General features: G+C 46.7%; 1 protein-coding gene across 2 annotated transcripts in view; it reads right to left on the minus strand.

Annotated features, from left to right (window-relative positions):
* Positions 1–1597: 1597 nt before the first annotated feature.
* LOC110492777 (PDZ domain-containing protein 4) overlaps positions 1598–25787 on the minus strand; it is a 29814-nt gene continuing 5624 nt past the window's right edge. Inside the window, exons 2-8 of one of the 2 annotated variants that reach the window (XM_036945842.2) lie at positions 11172–11225; positions 10027–10343; positions 9801–9891; positions 9563–9661; positions 9413–9475; positions 9232–9333; positions 1598–4584 (exon numbers count right to left, since the gene is read on the minus strand). In XM_036945842.2, coding sequence (XP_036801737.1) covers positions 2590–4584; positions 9232–9333; positions 9413–9475; positions 9563–9661; positions 9801–9891; positions 10027–10343; positions 11172–11225 — 2721 coding nt within the window. In that variant the 3' untranslated portion in view covers positions 1598–2589. The remainder of the gene's footprint in view (positions 4585–9231; positions 9334–9412; positions 9476–9562; positions 9662–9800; positions 9892–10026; positions 10344–11171; positions 11226–25787) is intronic. The other variant, XM_036945843.2, reaches the window with a different exon arrangement.

Here is a 25787-nt window from a genome sequence, read left to right on the forward strand (position 1 = left end):
CCCGTCTACAGCTCCCCCACCCGTCTACAGCCCCCCCACCCGTCTACAGCCCCCCCACCCGTCTACAGCTCCCCCACCCGTCTACAGCTCCCCCACCCGTCTACAGCTCCCCCACCCGTCTACAGCTCCCCCACCCGTCTACAGCTCCCCCACCCGTCTACAGCCCCCCCACCCGTCTACAGCTCCCCCACCCGTCTACAGCTCCCCCACCCGTCTACAGCTCCCCCACCCGTCTACAGCTCCCCCACCCGTCTACAGCTCCCCCACCCGTCTACAGCTCCCCCACCCGTCTACAGCTCCCCCACCCGTCTACAGCTCTCCCACCCGTCTACAGCCCCCCCACCCGTCTACAGCTCCCCCACCCGTCTACAGCTCCCCCACCCGTCTATAGCTCCCCCACCCGTCTACAGCTCCCCCACCCGTCTATCCCGTCTTCTTAAACACTAACACAGTGGTTCTCTCTTTCTGAGCTCCTACATCTAGATTCTACACTCCTGTCTAATTCTCCTGCCCTCCCACTCTGATCTTTCTCTTCCGACCCTGTACTTTACACCCCCCCCCGTCTGTCTTTCGCTATCTACCTCCCTCCATCCTCCCAGTGAACGTGTTCGGAGTGTGTGAGCTGGCTTCGTCATTGGAGAGTGTCTTGGTCTTAATTAGGGATCCAGGTCAGTCAGTCGGTATGCTATGTGTTTTCAGCTCTATTAAATGCTAGTTTGGAACAGGCCTCAAACAGACAGACACAGTGGTCCGGTTAAGTTGACCCACACTTACCCACTTACTGAAGTAGAAATGAATGATATTGATTTATTTTTCTGGGGTTTTTGGGCATGAAGCTTACATACAGCTGAAGTTCAGTACGGTGGAAGGTTGTGAATCACAGCAGATCATAGGTGTCGATGGTCACCGTGGTAACACTTGTATTTTTTTGTATTTGATCTTGTTTGTTGAGGCTGGGTTGTCAGAGGGGATTTTGCATTTTGAATAAAACCCATTTGGATATTTTGGGAATGTTTTTTGGTGCTACTTTCCCAAAATAGGTATCTCTTTCATTCTCTCACTTACTTGCTCTTGCGCTCTTTCACTACTCTCTCTTTCATTAGTTTAGATCCCCTCAGATTTATCATTTTCTGTCATGTTTTTGTCTCTTCTTCCCCCTCTCTCACTCTCTCCCTTTCTCTCTCCACTTCCAAACTAAAGTAACACTTCACTTTATCACAATTTACTTTTTCTCCTCTTGGTTAAAATAATAATTATTATTGGTATTGATATTGCAGACACACAGTTGTCGTGCGTTTGTGTATAAACTTTTCATTTCAATGTTGCCTTTTTGTTTCTTTTCACTCTTGTTAGAAAATAAAAGTTTAGAATTGTTTTAGGAATCTTTTGACTCCTGTCCTTTTTTCCATCTGAATTTCTTTAAGTGGTTTGACAGAATAGTGAAATGTGTGGTGCTGAATCGATCAGTACACTCCTTGTGTTGTGAACCTAAACCACAGGTGTAGTTGTTCCTGAGCTTCAGCAACTCCCTTGGGACAGTTTTGAGCATGGTGGTGTATGGCAGAAAATATGCAAACAATAAAAAGGACGAAATCACTTCAACAAATTATGTAGAAAAGGCTTTTATTGTAAAACGTTTATGGACCAGACATCACGGTATACTGAACAAACAGCCACATTGTTTTCTAGTCTAAGAAGTCAACAAATTAAGAACATGTCACATCCACAATTTCACACCAACTTTTTGTCACGTTTTTTGAAGTATATGTTACTTAACATTTATAGTCAACATGCAAGTAATCAAATGTCAAAGAACCACTTTCAACTCCTCAGATTGTGCTGTCATACTGTATAAGTAACTCCACCGCAGAATACGATCGTACCAGCCATCAGAAGACACGTTCAAGAAGATTTCCTCAGCTCTCAACCACCAGAGATATAGTTGTCATGTTTCCTGTGCTGTGGGATTTGGTGTGCTTTTTTTTCCCCCTCACTGTGCTTCTCAATTTATTCATATTAAAACGTGCTCGTCAGATCTTACCACAATGTCGACATTTCATTCATTAGTCAGTCATGTTGTCCTTTACTTTATTCTTGTTGGCCAATGTGCTTTGTATACTCTGTTAAATGCCATACACAAGCTTATTAGTGGGCGTTCGAGGCACTGTCCTAATAAGAATGGTATAGCAAAGAAACGCTGGTCAATAGCTACAGATTGGTTTAATTCACCAGCACTTTCTTTTCACTTCTGTTGTCTTGCCTACCTGCTTATGTTTATAATTCTTTCAGGCAGAAATGACAGCTTGCAGTATGGGTTACCAGTAATTCTATTCTCTTCTACACTGCGCCATTCTCTCCCCTCTCTTTTCCTTCATCACAGCTGTTGGTAACTAAGGAGAAGGTTGTACAGACTCTATCACCCAATCTCTCTCCAATATGCAATGGCAGATCAGTCGACAGTTGGTTTCTTTCCCTCTCCAAAGCAACCCACTTCCTCTGGACCATTTATTTCAATCACTCTTACACTTCCTCTCGATCTCACTTTGTTGGTCACCCTCTCTTTTCTTTCTCGGTCTTCCACCCTCTCCATTAGACAGTGGTGACTGACAGCAGAGGGTTGTAGACCTTCTTGCCGTCAGGGGACCTGGTTCCGTGGGCCAGTAGTTCCTGGATGGTGATCCAGTTGTCCAGGATCCTACGGCTCCGTTTCTTCTGGCTCCTCCTGTGGCTCAGCTCCAAGATGGTAGTGGGCTCCTGTCCCTGCGGAGCCCCCTGTTGTCCACCGCCACTGGACTCCCTATCCCTCTCCCTCAGGCAGTCCAGCCTGCTCTGCATCATAAACTCCCTGCGTCTGCGCTGTTCCCGGGCCCTGAGAAGCTGCTGCTTCCTTTCCTCCTTGGACCAATAGCGGCCCATCTTCATCTCGCTGACGGCGTCGTCGTCCGTGGTCATGCCGCTGCGCTCCTCCCGGATCTTAATGGCCCGGGCCTTCAGGAGGCGGTCCCTAACGGGCCGCTTGGCAACATAGCGAGATCCGTCGCTGCGTACTTTGACCTTCCACTCCATACGCGGCGAGGCCGGCGGAGGCAGGGGAGGGGGGATGGGTAAGGATGGCATGGACACAGGGCCCTGGGGGATGTCCTTGCATGTGCTCCCCAGGCTCATGGGACTCTCGCTGCCATCCCTGGGTCTCTCCAGGCCCTCGGATGTGGAGGGGGACCTCAGCTGCATGCAGCTCTGGTAGCGCAGGGGGATTCTGGAGCCAGAGTGGCGGCGGGACAGATAAGGACTGTTCTCAGCGCTACGCCCTTCCCTCCCCTCCACTGTCCCATTGGTTTTGGGGCATCTCACCCCTCCGTCTGACCCCCTCCTTGCCCCCCCGTCGCGGGACAAGGATCTGAACTTGGCCCCTCTCGGGCTAGAGGTCTTGACTTCCGCTCCCCTCCTGTGTGAGCTAGGGGAGTAGGGCTGGTTCAGGTTAGCCTGCCCCCTCTCACTCCTGCCTCCCCTCTCCCTGTGCCGGCTGGGGGTCCGCGACGGCAAAGAGGTAGAGTCTCCCCCCTCCAAGCTGCTGTGGCCATGTGCAGAGGGGGAGGGGTACTGTTCGCTGACCAGAGGGGTGCTCCTGCAGCTCTCCCCTCCTGTGTTGTAGGCGCTGGTGCTGTCCTTGTCGGAGCGCTCCCTTTCAGGGAGCTCATTAATGTCTGACAGCTCATGGTGACAGGACTCCTCGCTAACCAAAGGAGCCACCCGCCCAGCCCCGGCCCCACTCTCCTCCTCCAGGGGCCATGCCTTCAGACAGCGCTCCCGGAGCTGCTGCATCTTCTGGGCCCTCAGGATGTTACGACACTTGAACTCCAGGTGGCGTAGCTCCTCTTCCACGAGGGCCATCTCATGCTGCATCAGGCTCTCATTCCTGTTCACATCCAGAGGAATCCCCCCATCGCCCCCCTGTCCCCCATGACCCCCATGCTCCCCCAGCAGCAGAAGAGCATTGCTGTTCTTCTCATAATAACACTTGATCTCCAAGAGTTCCCTGTACCTCTCACACTCTTCTTCTGTCAGACCCGGCATCATCATCATCACTGGGTCAGCTGCGTAGACCCTCTCCCCTGCCAGGTCACCACCTCCTCCCCCACCCAGACAGTCCAGACCCAGTAGAGAGTCCGTGCTGAAGTGGAACTCTGTGGAGTGGCCATGTAGAAGAGGTGGGGTGTCCCTGTCCCCCTGGCCAGAGTGGAACCTGCGCATGCTGCCGGGGGTGTTGGTGGCGTTGGTGGTGGGGGCGCTGGTCTGGTCGTCCCCTAGTAGGTCGTGTTCTGAGGACTCCTCATTGCGGGTACTCTCGTCTGTACGACCCACCCCGCTGTCCAGCTCCTGGCTGTTACTCAGCAACGTGTGGAGCAGGCCTGGAGAGTCACGGTGACCTCGCCCGCGGACCACCACCACACCACCCCCACCCACGACGACTGGTCCTTCGCCCAGCATGGAGGCCCTGTTCCTCAGCTGATGGGGGCTGGGCAGGTGGACAGCGTTATCCAGAACCTCCAGGTCCAGTTCATCTGGGTCGAGCTGGTTGTCATTCTAAGTTGGAGAATGTGTTTCACGGATTGTGTTTATTTTGTTTGATTGCCGTTGTGGTTTCGTTATTGAGTTGAAGGTGTCATTGAGGCGGGAAAAGGGCAAAGGAGAAAGGAAAAGAAAGATTGAAATGATATGTTAGATTGAACAGTTTCTTGTACTCTTGGGAACCTCATACAACATGTTACAGAGGTATGTCTGTTATCCGTTTATCTCAGTCACTAGATGGCAGTAGGAGCCAAGGTAATGTGATTTCATTACCATTTTAAAGGCATTTCTACTGAGGGGTATTTTCCACTGAGCTGTCCGGATGAAAAGAAGGAAAATTGGACCCAAAATTAAATGTATGCACATGCATGCACACCCACCCACCCAACTATATGCACGCACACCCACCCACCCACCCAACTATATGCACGCACACCCACCCACCCACCCAACTATATGCACGCATGCACACCCACCCACCCAACTATATGCACGCACGCACACCCACCCACCCAACTATATGTACGCATGCACACCCACCCACCCAACTATATGCACGCACACCCACCCACCCACCCAACTATATGCACGCATGCACACCCACCCACCCAACTATATGCACGCACGCACACCCACCCACCCAACTATATGTACGCATGCACACCCACCCACCCAACTATATGCACGCATGCACACCCACCCACCCAACTATATGCACGCACACCCACCCACCCAACTATATGCACGCACGCACACACGTGCACTTACAAGCGCGCACAAAAACACACACCACCACCACCACTCTGTGCTGTGTTTTTACCACCAGTGAATAGCACAGCAGAATTACAAATTGCTCGTTTTAATTTACTCCCTTTATCCAGATCCCCCTGAGATATTGATCAAATGTGTATGCTTGAATTCAGTAAACAAATCACCACTCAGAGTGGAGTTGATTACGTTTAACCCTTAGAAACCTGGACCCAGTTTTCCTTGCATAAACAAAATTGAAAGAAGTGTGAACAGAAGTGAAAGGAGACTCCAAATAACGTATTTCTGGAAAATAAATATAAAAACTATTGGTATGCAAAGAATCTATGCAAATGTGTGGTTTGCATCACTTAATACCCTATGTTTCATATATATATAACAAACTTTCAAGTGACTGAATATTTTTGCTCACAGTGTCATTACAAAGATTGGCCACCAGATGGTGCCAAAAGTGTTTATTGCGATCACTTCAAGTTACTCCTCTTTATATATTGAACGCGTGCAGACACTTTACCAGGTGTTTAAAGACAATGTTACATATATGTAACATTGGGCTTTAAAGAGTTCATTGATTTGGTTTACACTTGAATTGTTTAACTGTATTCAGGTTGAGAGATATTATTATTCAAAAAACCCTTCATTTCCTTATTTCTCTGTCGCTCTCTCTTGCTCTTTCCCGACAGTTGAATAAATCCTTAATATCTGCTCATATATACAGTCCTTGGATGATCCCCATCTCTTCTCCTCTCTTCACTCTGCGTTTTCAATGTGAGACTATACTTTATCGACAAATCTTATTATTAGAGTTTTATTTTTTGTAAGATTACATTTGTTGCCCTTTTTTTTGACAATACTAAACATAGACAAACCATCAACAACATACCGACGCACACAAACATTGATAACATCACCCCTGCTCACACCCCTATCTCTCCCTGCCACATGGCCTCAAACTGCACTATTTTGTTTCTCTCTGTCTCCCACACAGTTTCAACATTTAGATAATAAAGCATTTAGGCCTTTCCATTGTGTTAACGACAGAGGATTGGTTGATTTCCATTTTTGAAGTATATGTTGTTTCAAGATGATCGACTAGAAAAGTATCTTCCAACCCACTGGGTATCTCACTGAAGCCTCATATGCCATGTCTTGGAATAGGTAGACAGACAGTAAAAGTGCATTTACATTGTAATACCTCTGACAGATAACTCCACCCACAACTCATGGGCTTAATTTGTGAATTTTGTCCCTTGTGTAATTCATTTGAAACATTTGTTTATTCTGGATTAAGCATACATGTTCGTTACCTGTAATTTCGTTACTTACAATATGTTCCAACATTCCCTCCATCTTGTGTCAATATCAGTTCCTTTTAATTCTTGGTTCCAATAGTTTATATTTCTTTCTAGGAGATTGTCAGGTAGACAGGTAAGATAAACAAAACCTTGCAGAAGGCCTATCATATGAACAGCATTTCCTGACTCAAATAGGATCGCTCTGACATCCAAAATATTTCAAATAGAAATATCTTGATAGGAAACATTTAAGTTGTATTTGAAAATATCTACATTTTGTCAGTCCAAAATAGCTTTTTAATGATTTCATGGAAATGCATTGATTTCCTTTTATCAAGCCATTTATGGTTCTATGCCTTTAGTTTTCCATGTGGACCAATTTATCTGTGAATTCTGAAAAGCTGTCCAATGATTGTTCCATAGGGTTGTGTTTTCAGGGAGTGATACTGGTTCTTGTAGAATACGTTTCATTTTCTTCCATATTCGTATGGTGTTCCTAACCATGAAATTGTATTGTTATTCTAGCTGCAGTTTTAGTCTACCCTGCGTGTCACGTCTCTCTGCAGATTCGAGGGTGCCAGATGAATAAGGGGAATTTGAGGGTACTTGCAGTAGTGCCTTTGTCTGGGTAGCAGCCTACATTTAATGGCCCTCTCTTAAATCTGCCCTCTAGCTCATTCTGGGCTGAATGTGGACTGCATTCTGATGTCAACACTCTGAGTGTGTCTCAGAGCGCACACACATTTGTTTTGCATGGCTGTGTGTGAGAAGGTATATTGGTGTGTGTCTATGCCTCGTGCATCACTCTCAGCATAAAAATGGTAAACTATGCCGTTCCATCTGGAGGTGTGTGTGGTCAGTGACTACCCATTTGCTGGGTGTGTGTATATACATTATGGGATGTCCTGGGACTGTGTCCTTATGTCTGTTGAGCTGTGACCTTGAGGGAAACAAAGCAATGCCACATTGGCACGTACTGAAAACAACCAGGCTCTCCCTCTCCTCGCTAGCTATCGCTCCCGTCCAGCTCCATTTCTCCCTGTCTCCCTCTTACTTCTCCCACGTCTCCTGTCTCCTTACATGGGTTAACAGGGTAGGGGGAGACTCATACCTCCAGTCTTATTTATTTTTTACACAAATGGTGTGTCTCTAGGTTTCTATATGTCATTTCTTATGTCCTTTTTGTTAAGAAACTAGTTGACTTGAATTTGAATTAATTTTGGTGTGAAGAATGAAGCAACTTTGGTGGTTATATGGTATTTGCTGTAGTGTAGTTATCATGGTCTTGGTTGGTTTGTTTATATGGTATTTGCTGTAGTGTAGTTATCATGGTCTTGGTTGGTTTGTTTATATGGTATTTACTGTAGTGTAGTTATCATGGTCTTGGTTGGTTTGTTTATATGGTATTTACTGAAGTGTAGTTATCATGGTCTTGGTTGGTTTGTTTATATGGTATTTACTGTAGTGTAGTTATCATGGTCTTGGTTGGTTTGTTTATATGGTATTTACTGTAGTGTAGCTATCATGGTCTTGGTTGGTTTGTTTATATGGTATTTGCTGTAGTGTAGTTATCATGGTCTTGGTTGGTTTGTTTATATGGTATTTGCTGTAGTGTAGTTATCATGGTCTTGGTTGGTTTGTTTATATGGTATTTACTGTAGTGTAGTTATCATGGTCTTGGTTGGTTTGTTTATATGGTATTTGCTGTAGTGTAGTTATCATGGTCTTGGTTGGTTTGTTTATATGGTATTTACTGAAGTGTAGTTATCATGGTCTTGGTTGGTTTGTTTATATGGTATTTACTGTAGTGTAGTTATCATGGTCGGTTTGTTTATATGGTATTTACTATAGTGTAGTTATCATGGTCTTGGTTGGTTTGTTTATATGGTATTTACTGAAGTGTAGTTATCATGGTCTTGGTTGGTTTGTTTATATGGTATTTACTGTAGTGTAGTTATCATGGTCTTGGTTGGTTTGTTTATATGGTATTTACTGTAGTGTAGTTATCATGGTCGGTTTGTTTATATGGAATTTACTGTACTGTAGTTATCATGGTCTTGGTTGGTTTGTTTATATGGTATTTACTGTAGTGTAGTTATCATGGTCTTGGTTGGTTTGTTTATATGGTATTTGCTGTAGTGTAGTTATCATGGTCTTGGTTGGTTTGTTTATATGGTATTTACTGTAGTGTAGTTATCATGGTCTTGGTTGGTTTGTTTATATGGTATTTACTGTAGTGTAGTTATCATGGTCTTGGTTGGTTTGTTTATATGGTATTTGCTGTAGTGTAGTTATCATGGTCTTGGTTGGTTTGTTTATATGGTATTTACTGTAGTGTAGTTATCATGGTCTTGGTTGGTTTGTTTATATGGTATTTACTGTAGTGTAGTTATCATGGTCTTGGTTGGTTTGTTTATATGGTATTTACTGAAGTGTAGTTATCATGTTCTTGGTTGGTTTGTTTATATGGTATTTACTGTAGTGTAGTTATCATGGTCAGTTTGTTTATATGGTATTTACTGTAGTGTAGTTATCATGGTCTTGGTTGGTTTGTTTATATGGTATATCAGATAGTAAACCAGTTCAGAGGGTCTCTCACCTCTATTTCAGGCCGGGCCAGGAGCAGGGAGATGTTGGTGCTGTCCTCCTGGGTCAGAATGGCCACCGCCTCCTCTCTGTTCTGGATGTCCACCCCGTTTATCTGAGACACATCAGAAATGTTCTCGTCTGACCCTGCTTTCTGCCATAAAGGATAACCAAACGTTATCTAACAACCCTACCTGTAAGATTCTATCCCCCTCTCGGATACGGCCATCCATAGCAGCTATACTATTGGGGTTGACCTGGAGAGAGAGACAGAGGATTAGGTTAGCTGGCAAACAGGCGATCAGAGCGAGTATAACCCTCATCCTCACTCCCATCCTCCTCACCTCGCCCACATAGATCCCCAGGTCCTCCTCATCGTCTGTCCGGTAGCACACCGTTAACCCCAGTTTGTCCTGCTGACGAGACTTATAGAGCTCCACCTCCTATTGAAATGCGTGCCAGACAAAACACACGAGTTAAACACATGAACACTGGTCATGGAGATGGAGAGGGCATGAAGAATGGGATTGCTGTTGAATTACACGGTAGGCAATTGGATTTGACAGGAATTTGTAGCCTCACCTCGTACTCCAACTCATCCTGCCTGAGATCCGCCTCATGCTGAGTGATGTCAAAGTAGTCATTGGGGTCATAATATTCTGGCTCTAAAAGGCTGAGAAGAAGACAGAGAATATGTCAGTGTATCAAAATTTAAGCAGAGCCACAAACGGCAGAGCTTTCAAACATCTTATGGAAATTGAAAAGTAAATTGAATTCTCTCTCTCACACACACGCACACTCCACTCACAGCTCGTTGAGCAGGTTGGGTTCCAGGATAGGTGGCAGTGGAGGGGAGGGGGGCGGGTGAGGGGGCGGGGCGCCACCTGGGTGGTGGGCGGTCCTTCCCAGAGTCAACATGTGTTGGAAGCTGATGTCAGTCTGAGTGCCGCTGTCCACACAGTCAGTCAGCCCCCCTGGAACTGCTACTGTCCCGTCCAGCCCCGCTAGTCGCCCTGCCAGTCCCGCCCGCCGCCGGGCCCCCCTCTTCAACACGTGAGACAGCAGGGGGTCTCGCACATCCAGGGTGGGGTCCCGTGAGAGACAGGACAGCTCCTTACCATTCACCTAGAGGAGGGGAGCAAGACCAGAGGTCAGATAGGAGAAGGTAGTGGAAAAGGAGAAGAAAGGAAGAGTAGGTGAGTGCTGTCTAGAACCCAAAACCGTTCTTCGACTATCCCCATAGGAGAACCCTTTGAAGAACCCTTTTGGGTTCCATGTAAAACCCTTTACAAAGAGGGTTCTAGATGGAACCCAAAAGAGTGCTACCTGGAACCAAAACGGGTTCTACCTGAAACCAAAAATGGTTATCCTATGGGGACAGCCAAAGAACCCTTTTGGAACCCTTTTTTCTAAGTGTGGTGAAGAATGATTAAACACAAAGGAGTACCAGGGCACCTACAGAGGGAGACGTGGAGAAATTGAGAGAGAGTAACACAAAGATAGAAAATAAGCAGTTTATAGAGAGAAAGGGCAATGAGTGGAGAGAGTGTGTGATGACAAAACAGGTGCACCAAACAGGAGTATAGATAGCAGACTTTGAGCCACACTAGCGGATCTCTCGCCAGACATACAGACAGACCAAGGTTAGCTCACTGCGTGTAAGACTGAGCCACAACACAAGGACTGAGGAGGAGAATACATGAACGCAACACACACACCGACAGGCCTAAGACACAGAACTAGGGTTAGACAGCAAACAGATAGCCATTGAAGATAAGAGAATAAACACAGTACACCTCAACACATAGAGAAATGTGTAGGTTTAGTGTATGTTAATAATACACACATCACATGTAAGGTTACAAAGACACATCACAGTACGTGGTACATTTCTCTCAACTTAAAAGGTTTTGATATCACACAGCGGGGAGAAGAAAAACGTTATACTGAGACCTTCAGTCGACCTTCTCCATCAAAAGGACACAGCGTGTTACTTATTTGACCCTTCTGTGGAGAGAGAGAGGGAGAGCAATGGAATCATTAGAGAAGAGAAGGCTTACGTTAATAGGGTAGGCTCTGAGGAAAAGGTGAAAGTGCAATGTTGTTGTAAGGAAATGGGTTATTACTGGTTGAGAGAAATGCTGCCTGTTGGTAGACTAATCTCTGTATTAGTCCTAAATCCCTCTGCATGTGTCCAACCATGCTGTACATGATCCTCTCTAGCCTCATTTATACCTTGCGCTAACATTTGTCCTTTGTCCTGATCTTGTCCACATTGTGATTGTTTGTCATTCTCAGAAATATGTCTACACATGGTATTAAAATTGTGACCACATTTCCTGTTCCCTCGCTGTATGCAAATTATTTGACAGCTGTTCTTTCAAAATAATATTTATTTTCCCAATTTTAATACACACTTTGATGCCATAAGTCAATGATGCCACCCGCCAATGATTTTAGAAGGTGGGATAATGATGATTTAAATGGTTTCACTGTCCAGATCCCTCTAGACTTGCTAACATGTCAAATCAAATCAAATCAAATTTTATTTGTCACATACACATGGTTAGCAGATGTTAATGCGAGTGTAGCGAAATGCTTGTGCTTCTAGTTCCGACAATGCAGTAATAACCAACAAGTAATCTAACTAACAATTCCAAAACTACTGTCTTATACACAGTGTAAGGGGATAAAGAATATGTACATAAAGATATATGGATGAGTGATGGTACAGAGCAGCATAGGCAAGATACAGTAGATGGTATCGAGTACAGTATATACATATGAGATGAGTATGTAAACAAGTGGCATAGTTAAAGTGGCTAGTGATACATGTATTACATAAGGATGCAGTAGATGATATAGAGTACAGTATATACATATACATATGAGATGAATAATGTAGTGTATGTAAACATTATATTAGGTAGCATTGTTTAAAGTGGCTAGTGATATATTTTACATCATTTCCCATCAATTCCCATTATTAAAGTGGCTGGAGTTGAGTCAGTGCGTTGGCAGCAGCCACTCAATGTTAGTGGTGGCTGTTTAACAGTCTGATGGCCTTGAGATAGAAGCTGTTTTTCAGTCTCTCGGTCCCAGCTTTGATGCACCTGTACTGACCTCGCCTTCTGGATGATATCGGGGTGAACAGGCAGTGGCTCGGGTGGTTGTTGTCCTTGATGATCTTTATGGCCTTCCTGTAACATCGGGTGGTGTAGGTGTCCTGGAGGGCATTTAGTTTGCCCCCGGTGATGCGTTGTGCAGACCTCACTACCCTCTGGAGAGCCTTATGGTTGTGGGCGGAGCAGTTGCCGTACCAGGCGGTGATACAGCCCGCCAGGATGCTCTCGATTGTGCATCTGTAGAAGTTTGTGAGTGCTTTTGGTGACAAGCCGAATTTCTTCAGCCTCCTGAGGTTGAAGAGGAGCTGCTGCGCCTTCTTCACGATGCTGTCTGTGTGAGTGGACCAGTTCAGTTTGTCTGTGATGTGTATGCCGAGGAACTTAAAACTTACTACCCTCTCCACTACTGTTCCATCGATGTGGATAGGGGGGTGTTCCCTCTGCTGTTTCCTGAAGTCCACAATCATCTCCTTAGTTTTGTTGACGTTGAGTGTGAGGTTATTTTCCTGACACCACACTCCGAGGGCCCTCACCTCCTCCCTGTAGGCCGTCTCGTTGTTGTTGGTAATCAAGCCTACCACTGTTGTGTCGTCCGCAAACTTGATGATTGAGTTGGAGGCGTGCGTGGCCACGCAGTCGTGGGTGAACAGGGAGTACAGGAGAGGGCTCAGAACGCACCCTTGTGGGGCCCCAGTGTTGAGGATCAGCGGGGTGGAGATGTTGTTGCCTACCCTCACCACCTGGGGGCGGCCCGTCAGGAAGTCCAGTACCCAGTTGCACAGGGCGGGGTCGAGACCCAGGGTCTCGAGCTTGATGACGAGCTTGGAGGGTACTATGGTGTTGAATGCCGAGCTGTAGTCGATGAACAGCATTCTCACATAGGTATTCCTCTTGTCCAGATGGGTTAGGGCAGTGTGCAGTGTGGTTGAGATTGCATCGTCTGTGGACCTATTTGGGCGGTAAGCAAATTGGAGTGGGTCTAGGGTGTCAGGTAGGGTGGAGGTGATATGGTCCTTGACTAGTCTCTCAAAGCACTTCATGATGACGGAAGTGAGTGCTACGGGGCGGTAGTCGTTTCGCTCAGTTACCTTAGCTTTCTTGGGAACAGGAACAATGGTGGCCCTCTTGAAGCATGTGGGAACAGCAGACTGGTATAGGGATTGATTGAATATGTCCGTAAACACACCGGCCAGCTGGTCTGCGCATGCTCTGAGGGCGCGGCTGGGGATGCCGTCTGGGCCTGCAGCCTTGCGAGGGTTAACACGTTTAAATGTTTTACTCACCTCGGCTGCAGTGAAGGAGAGTCCGCATGTTTTCGTTGCAGGCCGTGTCAGTGGCACTGTATTGTCCTCAAAGCGGGCAAAAAAGTTATTTAGTCTGCCTGGGAGCAAGACATCCTGGTCCGTGACTGGGCTGGTTTTCTTCTTGTAGTCCGTGATTGACTGTAGACCCTGCCACATACCTCTTGTGTCTGAGCCGTTGAATTGAGATTCTACTTTGTCTCTATACTGACGCTTAGCTTGTTTGATAGCCTTGCGGAGGGAATAGCTGCACTGTTTGTATTGTATTACATGTGCCTGACTACCTCCGTAGGTAGTCACAATGCGTCTTTTATTCATCTACAACTGTCTTGAAATGTGGGCACAATCAGAATGTGGACAAGATCAGGACAAAGGATGCATGTCAGAACCAGGTATAAACTGGGCTTCTGTGAACCAACACAACTCAGTCACATAGAATACCTCTGAGTAAATCAATGTGTGCCAACCCAGCCTAATAGATAAACCCTCTCTAGTTTCCTATATCTACATGTCTGTGAAGCCAGTTTCATAGTGCTCTCTATCTCTCTCTCTGTATCTCCATATCTATGATGTTTGCCCCCTGCCAGTTGCTACAGAGAGAGGCAGATAGAGGGGCATTTTTAATTAGGGATTATGGGTGTAGATCTGCTGGGGGAATCAGATTTAAATAGCTGGGATGTTGATTTGGAGGCGACTGAACTTTCTCCATGAGAGAAGCAGTGATCCTGGTAAACTGATGCAAGACCCCCCCCAACATTACGTTTGTTAAGAGGTGAAACATCAAACCACCATTTATACCCCTCTGACCAAATGGTAATGGGCTTTTTGGTGTGTATAGAACCTGCTGGTTGAAGTCATGAGCATATTGCACACAGCTGGGTGAATGTGCGTGAGGGTGTGCGTGTGTGTGTCACAAGTGCGCCTCCATATGTTTTAATGGAGACCTGTAGACAGTATCGAGGTGCTCTGAGTGACAGAAGACAGACACCTAGGCATACAGACATTGTGTTAGTGCATTCATGGTCACACACCGACCTTGGCTGTCTGGGGATTTCCACATCTTTATACCCTGCTTCCATGCCTCCATCGTTCCCCTCTCTTTTCCTGTCCCCTTCAAATAATTGCAATTCAAATCGATGTTCCCCTGTGCAGTCAACCACATAAACGTTCTTGCCACATTCGCTCTCTATTCTTTTCCATTTGGTTCTGGCTCCCCATGCCTTTCTGCACCTCCTCTCTCCCTCTCCATGCCTTTCTGCACCTCCTCTCTCCCTCTCCATGCCTTTCTGCACCTCCTCTCTCCCTCCCCATGCCTTTCTTCACCTCCTCTCTCCCTCTCCATGCCTTTCTACACCTCCTCTCTCCCTCTCCATGCCTTTCTGCACCTCCTCTCTCCCGCTCCATGCCTTTCTGCACCTCCTCTCTCCCGCTCCATGCCTTTCTGCACCTCCTCTCTCCCGCTCCATGCCTTTCTGCACCTCCTCTCTCCCGCTCCATGCCTTTCTGCACCTCCTCCATCCCTCTCCATGCCTTTCTGCACCTCCTCTCTCCCGCTCCATGCCTTTCTGCACCTCCTCTCTCCCTCCCCATGCCTTTCTGCACCTCTTCTCTCCCTCTCCATGCCTTTCTGCACCTCTCTCCCTCCCCATGCCTTTCTGCACCTCTTCTCTCCCTCTCCATGCCTTTCTGCACCTCCTCTCTCCCTCTCCATGCCTTTTTGCACCTCTCTCCCTCTCCATGCCTTTCTGCACCTCCTCTCTCCCTCTCCATGCCTTTCTGCACCTCTCTCCCTCCCCATGCCTTTCTGCACCACTTCTCTCCCTCTCCATGCCTTTCTGCACCTCCTCTCTCCCTCTCCATGCCTTTCTGCACCTCTCTCCCTCTCCATGCCTTTCTGCACCTCCTCTCTCCCTCCCCATGCCTTTCTGCACCTCCTCTCTCCCTCCCCATGCCTTTATGCACCTCCTCTCTCCCTCTCCATGCCTTTTTGCACCTCTCTCCCTCTCCATGCCTTTCTGCACCTCCTCTCTCCCTCTCCATGCCTTTCTGCACCTCTCTCCCTCTCCATGCCTTTCTGCACCTCCTCTCTCCCTCCCCATGCCTTTATGCACCTCCTCTCTCCCTCTCCATGCCTTTCTGCACCTCTCTCCCTCTCCATGCCTTTCTGCACCTCCACTCTGCCTCCCTATGCCTTTCTGCACCTCCTCTCTCCCTCTCCATGCCTTTCTGCACCTCCTCTCTCCCTCTCCATGCCTTGATGCACCTCCTCCCTCCATCTCCATGCCTTTCTGCACCTCCTCTCTCCCTCTGCATGCCTTTCTGCACCTCCTCCCTCCCTCTCCATGCCTTTCTGCACCTCCTCTCTCCCGCTCCATGCCTTTCTGCACCTCCTCTCTCCCTCCCCATGCCTTTCTGCACCTCTTCTCTCCCTCTCCATGCCTTTCTGCACCTCCTCTTTCCCTCTCCATGCCTTTCTGCACCTCTCTCCCTCTCCATGCCTTTCTGCACCTCCTCTCTCCCTCCCCATTCCTTTCTGCACCTCCTCTCTCCCTCTCCATGACTTTCTGCACCTCTCTCCCTCTACATGCCTTTCTGCACCTCTCTCCCTCTCCATGCCTTTCTGCACCTCCACTCTCCCTCCCCATGCCTTTCTGCACCTCCTCTCTCCCTCTCCATGCCTTTCTGCACCTCCTCTCTCCCTCCCCATGCCTTTCTGCACCTCTCTCCCACTCCATGCCTTTCTGCACCTCCTCTCTCCCTCCCCATGCCTTTCTGCACCTCCTCTCTCCCTCTCCATGCCTTTCTGCACCTCCTCTCTCCCGCTCCATGCCTTTCTGCACCTCTCTCCCTCTCCATGCCTTTCTGCACCTCCTCTCTCCCTCTCCATGCCTTGATGCACCTCCTCCCTCCCTCTCCATGCCTTTCTGCACCTCCTCTCTCCCTCTCCATGCCTTTCTGCACCTCCTCCCTCTCTCTCCATGCCTTTCTGCACCTCCTCTCTCCCGCTCCATGCCTTTCTGCACCTCCTCTCTCCCTCCCCATGCCTTTCTGCACCTCTTCTCTCCCTCTCCATGCCTTTCTGCACCTCCTCTCTCCCGCTCCATGCCTTTCTGCACCTCCTCTCTCCCTCCCCATGCCTTTCTGCACCTCTTCTCTCCCTCTCCATGCCTTTCTGCACCTCCTCTCTCCCTCTCTATGCCTTTCTGCACCTCCTCTCTCCCTCTCCATGCCTTTCTGCACCTCCTCTCTCCCTCTCCATGATTTCTTTGCTCACACCTTTTTCCAAACCCCACTCCCCTGCCATTGTCTCCCTCTTCCTTCTGTCGCTCTTTGCCTCTCTCACTCCCCCCCCCATCTCTCTCTATATCACTCACTCACTCCCTATATCGCTCTCTCCTCATGCTGCCTCAGCACTCTTCTTTCTCCAGCCCCTCCCTAGAGGATACAAAACATGCTCTTATATCTGTGCTGTTTCCTTCCCTTGCCCGTTTGTCCTTCCTCTACTAATGACCCTCCATACATCTCTGTCTGTCTCACCCTCTTAATGAGTTCTTTCACTTGAAGACAAAATAAGAAACCTCGTTTTCTTTGCATGGCATCTTCCGCCACGCCAAATGGAGTTAACAGTGTGAAGCCTGACTGTGTTTTTTAATTTGCCAAGTCTAATGAAATTGTCCCTTTACAAAAGCTTGTCCTGCAACTTGTATTTTTTTCCTCGCTCTTCTTTTGTCTACACATGACAGGAACCAGGTGAGATGGAGCATTTGAGACAGTGAGTTGTTTTTCTCCTGTAACACCATCATTAGGACCAATGAGGGATAGGGTATATAGAAGACCAGCCCTTTGGCCATTGCTGACAGTCTGAGAACACAGAGAGAGGATGGAGGGGGACGCCCGCTGCATTCATTATCAATGAGAGGCAGTGAGATTGCTTTGAGGATGGCTTCGTACAGGTTCACGGTTGTTGTGCATTAGATTGGAAGGATAACTCATCTTGACGTGTTGCGCAATGCATTATACATCCACTGGTCCATTATGTCAGCTGATTTCATGACCTAAAACCTCTGACCTTTGCAGTGTCTCATATTATCCAATGACAGTCGAGACGAAGTGCCAATGAGAGCGAGCGAGCAGGGTGTGTATTGCTCATTCTTCCACTAAAGTTATATTAAATAACAGGCGTGAATTGAGACCGAGTTCCGTGCCGTTACATATTCCTGTTATTGTCTACGTTATTCGGAGTAGCACAGTAGGGGGGTGGTTGGGAGAGGCTGTGGAACGAGTGGTGGGGGTGAAAGAGAGAGGGCGATGAAAGAGAAGCAGGTAGTTCAAAGGGATGAGAGGAAAAGCGAGGGAGAGGCGCTGATGGAGAGCAGCACCGGGGGAAGGGGAGGTAAAATGATGACGGGGGGTGAAGAAAGAGGAGTGAAATACAGCACAAAGAAAGAGGGAAGGAGCTTTCGAGGACTCGTAGATTTGTACGTTTATAATACAATTTGACTCATTTTGGGTGTGACTGTCTCATGGCTCCATGCTCGTTGGTGAAGTAAATAGTGGAAACGCACAGAGGAACCTCCAGGGACATGTAGAGGCTTAATGAGGCTTTATCTCCTAACTTTTAGCTGCAGTTTGATGGAATATCTACAGTACACCAGACTCTGGGAGAGGGAAAGACCGAGAATGGGTGGTGTACTGTACACCCACCCAAACATATGAGCAGTAAAGGAGGATTTGACAAATGTATCGACTCAAACTCTATACTGACTCGTATTCTTCCCTGTGAATAATTTAGCTTATCACTCAAACAATTTGCATAAAAATGAATAATAAACAATCCAAATGGTTTCCCTCCTTCTTTTGAAACGGCAGTGTGCTGACCGTGCCCTGCTGCCCTTCACATATTCAATTCTACTTGTTGGGTAATTGATTTTTCTCATCTCTCATGCTTTGAAGGGTCTAGTCCCCTCTTCACAAAATCAATTATATCTGGAGACATGCTCAGTGCCGTCTGGTTCTAACCCCAGCTGTTTGATATCACAAGGGGACATTTACACAGGCCAGTGGGAAGTGGTTGAGCTCAGACATAGACAAAGATGAGCTGCTATTGACTTGGGGACTACTCAAACATTCAGGGAAATTGGGAAACTAATAAACTAACAAGCATATTTGGGGTTAATAGATTAACGCCATTGTCAATAGAGCTATCAATAACTACAGTCTGAGAAAAAAAAGTTCTGTCTCGATAGGAGAACCCTTTTTGGTTCCAGGCAGAACCATTTTGGGTTCCATGTAGAACCCTCTGTAGAAAGAGCTCTATAGAGAATCGAAAGGGTTCTACCTGGAACCAGAAAGTGTTCTTCAAATGGTTCTCAAAAGGGCCGAAGAACCGTAGATAGATAGCGTAGGCTAGAGTGTAAGATAGAACCGTAGATAGAACCGTAGATAGATAGCGTAGGCTAGAGTGTAAGATAGAACCGTAGATAGAACCGTAGATAGAACCGTAGATAGAACCGTAGATAGATAGCGTAGGCTAGAGTGTAAGATAGAACCGTAGATAGAACCGTAGATAGAACCGTAGATAGATAGCGTAGGCTAGAGTGTAAGATAGAACCGTAGATAGAACCGTAGATAGAACCGTAGATAGATAGCGTAGGCTAGAGTGTAAGATAGAACCGTAGATAGAACCGTAGATAGAACCGTAGATAGATAGCGTAGTGTTATATAAATATTCATACACATAGCTCATATAAACAAAGACATTCCGTCGTAAGAACACATACACCCAGCCATAAGACTGACCCCCTCTTCCTTATATAAACACACATCTCATCTCCCTCTAACTGGCCGGTCCCAAGAGCAAAGAACTTTTGCTGTGCACCAATGGGGCCCGCTCTGGCTAGAGCAAGGCCCGCCTCCAACCCTCCGACCAGTCAAGAAGACCGAAACGACAAGACTCCACCTACTTTATTCTATGTATAAAAATGTATGTAACCATTGTATAGGTCTCTTTTTCACCTGGCTCCTTGCCGAGTTATGTGAACTAGGTCCGTGCACGTAAAACTGCGGGACAAGATATCTCTGACTCATTAAAACTGTCTTTTGTTACAACTGAAATCCACTCTGTCCAGCGTCCGTGATTTGGTCTCAACTCTCCAGTATTTGAACACTAACAGTAGGCTAGAGTGTAAGATAGAATCGTAGATAGAACCGTAGATAGAACCGTAGATAGAACCGTAGATAGAACCGTAGATAGATAGCGTAGGCTAGAGTGTAAGATAGAACCGTAGATAGAACCGTAGATAGAACCGTAGATAGATAGCGTAGGCTAGAGTGTAAGATAGAACCGTAGATAGAACCGTAGATAGATAGCGTAGGCTAGAGTGTAAGATAGAACCGTAGATAGAACCGTAGATAGAACCGTAGATAGATAGCGTAGGCTAGAGTGTAAGATAGAACCGTAGATAGAACCGTAGATAGAACCGTAGATAGATAGCGTAGGCTAGAGTGTAAGATAGAACCGTAGATAGAACCGTAGATAGAACCGTAGATAGATAGCGTAGGCTAGAGTGTAAGATAGAACCGTAGATAGAACCGTAGATAGAACCGTAGATAGATAGCGTAGGCTAGAGTGTAAGATAGAACCGTAGATAGAACCGTAGATAGAACCGTAGATAGATAGCGTAGGCTAGAGTGTAAGATAGAACCGTAGATAGAACCGTAGATAGAACCGTAGATAGATAGCGTAGATAGAACCGTAGATAGAACCGTAGATAGATAGCGTAGGCTAGAGTGTAAGATAGAACCGTAGATAGAACCGTAGATAGAACCGTAGATAGAACCGTAGATAGAACCGTAGATAGAACCGTAGATAGATAGCGTAGGCTAGAGTGTAAGCAGATTTGCTTTTCTTGTATTTTTTAAAACTTATTTTGGAGCTGTATGTATATGTTATTGTCTAAGAAAGTGGTCATGTATTTCCACACACACACACGACCAAAAATACAACCCATAAACCCCCTCTCCTCCCTTTATGACCTCCAACCTAATCACATACACACACACACACACACTTAATCATACAAATACAAATTTACCAGAGAGAGGTGTTCCCAAGGGAAAAGATACAGGCACCATGATAAAGAGGCAGATGAGTTGAATAAAAAAAAAAGCCTGCTTTGAGGTGAGTACCAAGCCAATTAGTGAGAGTCAACAGATATTTCCATTGACAGATCATTCTCTACGGAAGGCCCGTAGACTGTGAACCCTCACTGAAAAAGTGTGTGACTGTCTGAATGTGACTGTCTTTTCGCTTAGTTTTTCAGAGCAAGAGAGTGATGGAAGACAGGAGACAGAAGGTGGAAGCGGAATCTCTGTGGGTGTGACTGTGGGGAGCCGTTTAGATATTTGTAGCCGGAGAGGAAGTCAATCAATACACAGATGCTGAGAGGAAGAGAAGAAGAGGAGAAAAGGGGCAGATGGGATTCAATCTAAGACAGGTAAAGGAGACAATGAGAGAGGCAGATATTGGTTTGGATACAGAAACATTATGTCTGAGGGCAAAGTCAATCTCAATGTAAGGTTGTCATATCACGGCACTCATCATTGGGATATGTCTATATAATAAAATCGGTGTTTTTATGTGCATTGATATGAGTGAGTGAGTGAGTGAGTGTGTGTGTGTGCGTGCATGTCATCTGTGTATGTTTGTCTGTGTACTCTATACACATGTTAGTAGGTTATCTAGATGACCTGTACTCCACACACAGAGACGCTTACAAAGCTCTCCCTCGCCCTCCATTTGGTAAATCTGACCACAACTCTATCCTCCGGATTCCTGCTAACAAGAAAAAATTAAAGCAGGAAGCACAAGTGACTCGGTCTATAAAAAAAAATGGTCAGATGGAGCAGATGCTAAACTACAGGACTGTTTTGCTATCACAGACTGGAACATGTTCCGGGATTCTTCCGATGGCATTGAGGAGTACACCACATGGCTTTATCAATAAGTACATCGAAGACGTCGTCCCCACAGTGACTGTACGTACGTACGTACATACCCCAACCAGAAGCCATGGATTACAGGCAACATTCGCACTGAGCTAAAGGTTAGAGCTGCTGCTTTCAAGGTGCGGGACTCTAACCCGGAAGCTTACAAGAAATCCCGCTATGCCCTGCGATGAACCATCAAACAGGCAAAGCGTCAATACAGGGCTAATATTGAATCATACTACACCGGCTCCGACGCTCGTCGGGTGTGGCAGGGCTTGCAAACTATTACAGACTACAAAGGGAAGCACAGCCGCAAGCTTCCCAGTGACACGAGCCTACCAGACGAGCTAAATCACTTCTATGCTCGCTTCGAGGCAAGCAACACTGAGGCGTGCATGAGAGCATCAGCTGTTCCGGACGACTGTGTGATCACGCTCTCCGTAGCAGACGTGAGTAAGACCTTTAAACAGGTCAGCATACACAAGGCTGTGGGGCCAGACGGATTACCAGAACGTGTACTCCGGGCATGTGCTCACCAACTGGCGAGTGTCTTCACTGACATTTTCAACATGTCCCTGATTGAGTCTGTAATACCAACATGATTCAAGCAGACCACCATAGTCCCTGTGCCCAAGAACACAAAGGCAACCTGACTAAATGACTACAGACCCGTAGCACTCACGTCCGTAGTCATGAAGTGCTTTGAAAGGCTGGTCATGGCTCACATCAACACCATTATCCCAGAAACCCTAGACCCACTCCAATTTGCATACCTCCCAGACAGATCCACAGATGATGCAATCTCTAATGCACTCCACACTGCCCTTTCCCACCTGGACAAAAGGAACACCTATGTGAGAATGCTGTTCATTGACTACAGCTCAGCGTTCAACACCATAGTCCCCTCAAAGCTCATCACCAAGCTAAGGAACCTGGGACTAAACACCTCCCTCTGCAACTGGATCCTGGACTTCCTGACAGGCCGCCCCCAGGTGGTGAGGGTAGGTAGCAACACATCTGCCAAGCTGATCCTCAACACTGGACCTCCCCAGGGGTGCGTGCTCAGTCCCCTCCTGTACTCCCTGTTCACCCACAACTGCATGACCAGGGACGACTCCAACACCATCATTAAGTTTGCTGACGACACAACAGTGGTAGGCCTGATCACCGACAATGACGAGACAGCCTATAGGGAGGAGGTCAGAGACCTGGCCGGGTGGTGCCAGAAAAACAACCTATCCCTCAACGTAACCAAGACTAAGGAGATGATTGTGGACTACAGGAAAAGGAGCACAGAGCACGTCCCCATTCTCATCGACGGGGCTGCAGTGGAGCAGGTTGAGAGCTTCAAATTCCTTGGTGTCCACATCAACAACAAACTAGATTGGTCCAAACATACCAAGACAGTTGTGAAGAGGGCACGACAAAGCCTGTTCCCCCTCAGGAAACTAAAAAGATTTGGCATCCTCAAAAGGTTCTACAGCTGCAACATCGAGAGCATCCTGACCGGTTGCATCACTGCCTGGTACGGCAATTGCTCAGCCTCCGACCGCAAGGCACTTCAGAGGGTCGTGCGTACGGCCCAGTACATCCCTGGGGCAGAGCTGCCTGCCATCCAGAACCTCTACACCAGGCGGTGTCAGAGGAAGGCCCTAAAAATTGTCAAAGACCCCAGCCACCCCAGTCATAGACTGTTCTCTCTACTACCGCATGGCAAGCGGTACTGGAGTGCCAAGTCTAGGACAAAAAGGCTTCTCAACAGTTTTTACCCCCAAGCCACAAGACTCCTGAACAGGTAACCAAATGGTTACCCGGACTATTTGCATTGTGTGCTCCCCCCCTCCCAACCCCTCTTTTACGCTGCTGCTACTCTCTGTTTATCTTATATGCATAGTCACTTTAACTATACATTCATGTACATACTACCTAAATTGGCCTGACTAACCAGTGCTCCCGCACATTGGCTAACCGGGCTATCTGCATTGTGTCCCACCACCCACCAACCCCTCTTTTTACTCTTCTGCTACCCTCTGTTCATCATATATGGATAGTCACTTTAACGATACCTACATGTACATACTACCTGAATAAGCCTGACTAACAGGTGTCTGTCTGTATATAGCCTTGCTACTCTTTTTTCAAATGTCTTTTTACTGTTGTTTTATTTATTTACTTACCTACACACACACACACACACACATACCTTTTTTTTCACACCATTGGTTAGAGCCTGTAAGTAAGCATTTCACTGTAAGGTACCTGTTGTATTCGGCGCACGTGACAAATGAGCTTTGATTTGATTTGATTTGATTGGTCAATGAGTGGCCATGCGTTTGCACAGTGTGTATGTCAGAACTTTTCAGTATGAAAAAGGCACATTAGGCATGTTTAATGACTTCAGTTGCCGTGGCAACGGCCTCGCATTGCAACCCATTCTACAGAGAGGGAGAGAGAGACCGGAGGCGGTAGAGACTGAGGGGCGGAGGGGGAGACTGAAGAGGGGTGGGTGGTGCAGCACAAAATGGATACTGTGCTCACTGTGTGGTGTAGATACATGAATGTTCTGGTTAGTTTGCTATGCATTACCCATAAACTCAACTAATGCTTATTGTAAATACATAGACTCATGTAGGCTGTAGACACTGATATATGAGGTGACCTTTACCACTTTCACCTGGGGAGTGACAGGAGGCAGAATATAAAATATGGGTGTGTACATTAATACGTTCCTCTGGGCAAGAGAAGATTGTATTCAGGCAGGCAGAACTAGCCTTTCAGTTGTACGTTATGTTTGCGTTATATGAAGAGTCTAAATTTGAATGTGTGATTACACGTTTGTGAACAGCCCAGAACTGAGCACCAAAACCTCAAACATGCAGTGTTTTAGAAAGCAATGTAATTATGCAAATGCAATTGTGCAATGTGATGTTTTTTTTTGTCTTCCATGATGACACATTTTAATTGTTGGTATTTTATTTGGCATCGTGGAGTTTTAAAACCAATCAACCTTCTGTCCTGTTGGAAATTCTGTATTTACAACATTGCCTAGAGTTCTTTCAATTTAATACATGTAATTAAATGTGAAAGTGCCTTTATAGCATATTTTATGTAACATTCAGAAGCTTCATCTTCTGCAATCAAACCGTCAGTGTATTCTGTCTGGAATGCTGATGGTCCGTCTACATGCCTGCTTGCTCCTCTTGGCACACCCTTTGCCATCTGGCCTTCCCAAGTTGGGAACACCGATCACCCTATATTTCTGCCAATAGAAGGGGTGTCGGTGTCTCAGTTCTGTGTCTCCTATGTCTATCTCTAACCTCTGGTCTTTGTAAGCATTGGGTACACGCTTAGAAGGGAAAAAAAGTGCTATCTAGAACCTAAAAGGGTTCTTCGGCTGTCCCCACTGGAGAACCCTTTTTGCTTCCATTTAGAACCTTTTTTTTTGTTCCAGGTAGGGTTCTAGATAGAGTTCTACCAGGAACCAAAAATGGTTCTACCTGGAACCAAAAAGGTCTATGGGGACATCCAAAGAACCCTTTTGGAATCCTCTTTTATTAGAAGGTACAGACTGATTGGACCACAGAGCAAACAGACACGCTCCTTGCTACATCACCCAGATGGGACAGAGAACAGCTCTCTGCTGCTATGGCAGAGGAATCAGTGATAAACCACCAGTGTCTTACTCCCTACCACTCCCTGTCTGGATCTCACACAGGGGACTCAGTCTGCCAGTCTGTGGATTTTGTTGTCTGTAAAAGCTGAGCACATTTTTGTATTACTTGAGCTCGCTTCCCTGGGCATACCTTTATGCACAGCTTATTACACAATTGTGTGAACGCTTGATCAGTGAAGTGATATAATCTTCCACTTTATCTAAACACTGACCCCGCATGTGGTCTCTGTCATCATGGCTGACCTCTGTATTGGGGTCACTGAATTTACTGCCATTCTCCCTTACATGCTCCAGACTACACACACACACACACACACACAGACACAGACACAGACACGAGGGATCAGCAAAGTCACACAAGCCTACCTATTCATCCCAGCTCTGTGAAGCGTTGAAATCAATTACTCCTGTCACCTGAGGGCAATCAACAGAAACAAAGTCCTCTCCTCCCTCCCCCTTTGTTTTTTCCATCTTGTCCTCT

This window comes from Oncorhynchus mykiss, chromosome 16, assembly GCF_057628025.1.
Source record: "Oncorhynchus mykiss isolate SJ-2025 chromosome 16, ASM5762802v1, whole genome shotgun sequence".
NCBI classification, from domain to species: Eukaryota; Metazoa; Chordata; class Actinopteri; order Salmoniformes; family Salmonidae; genus Oncorhynchus; species Oncorhynchus mykiss.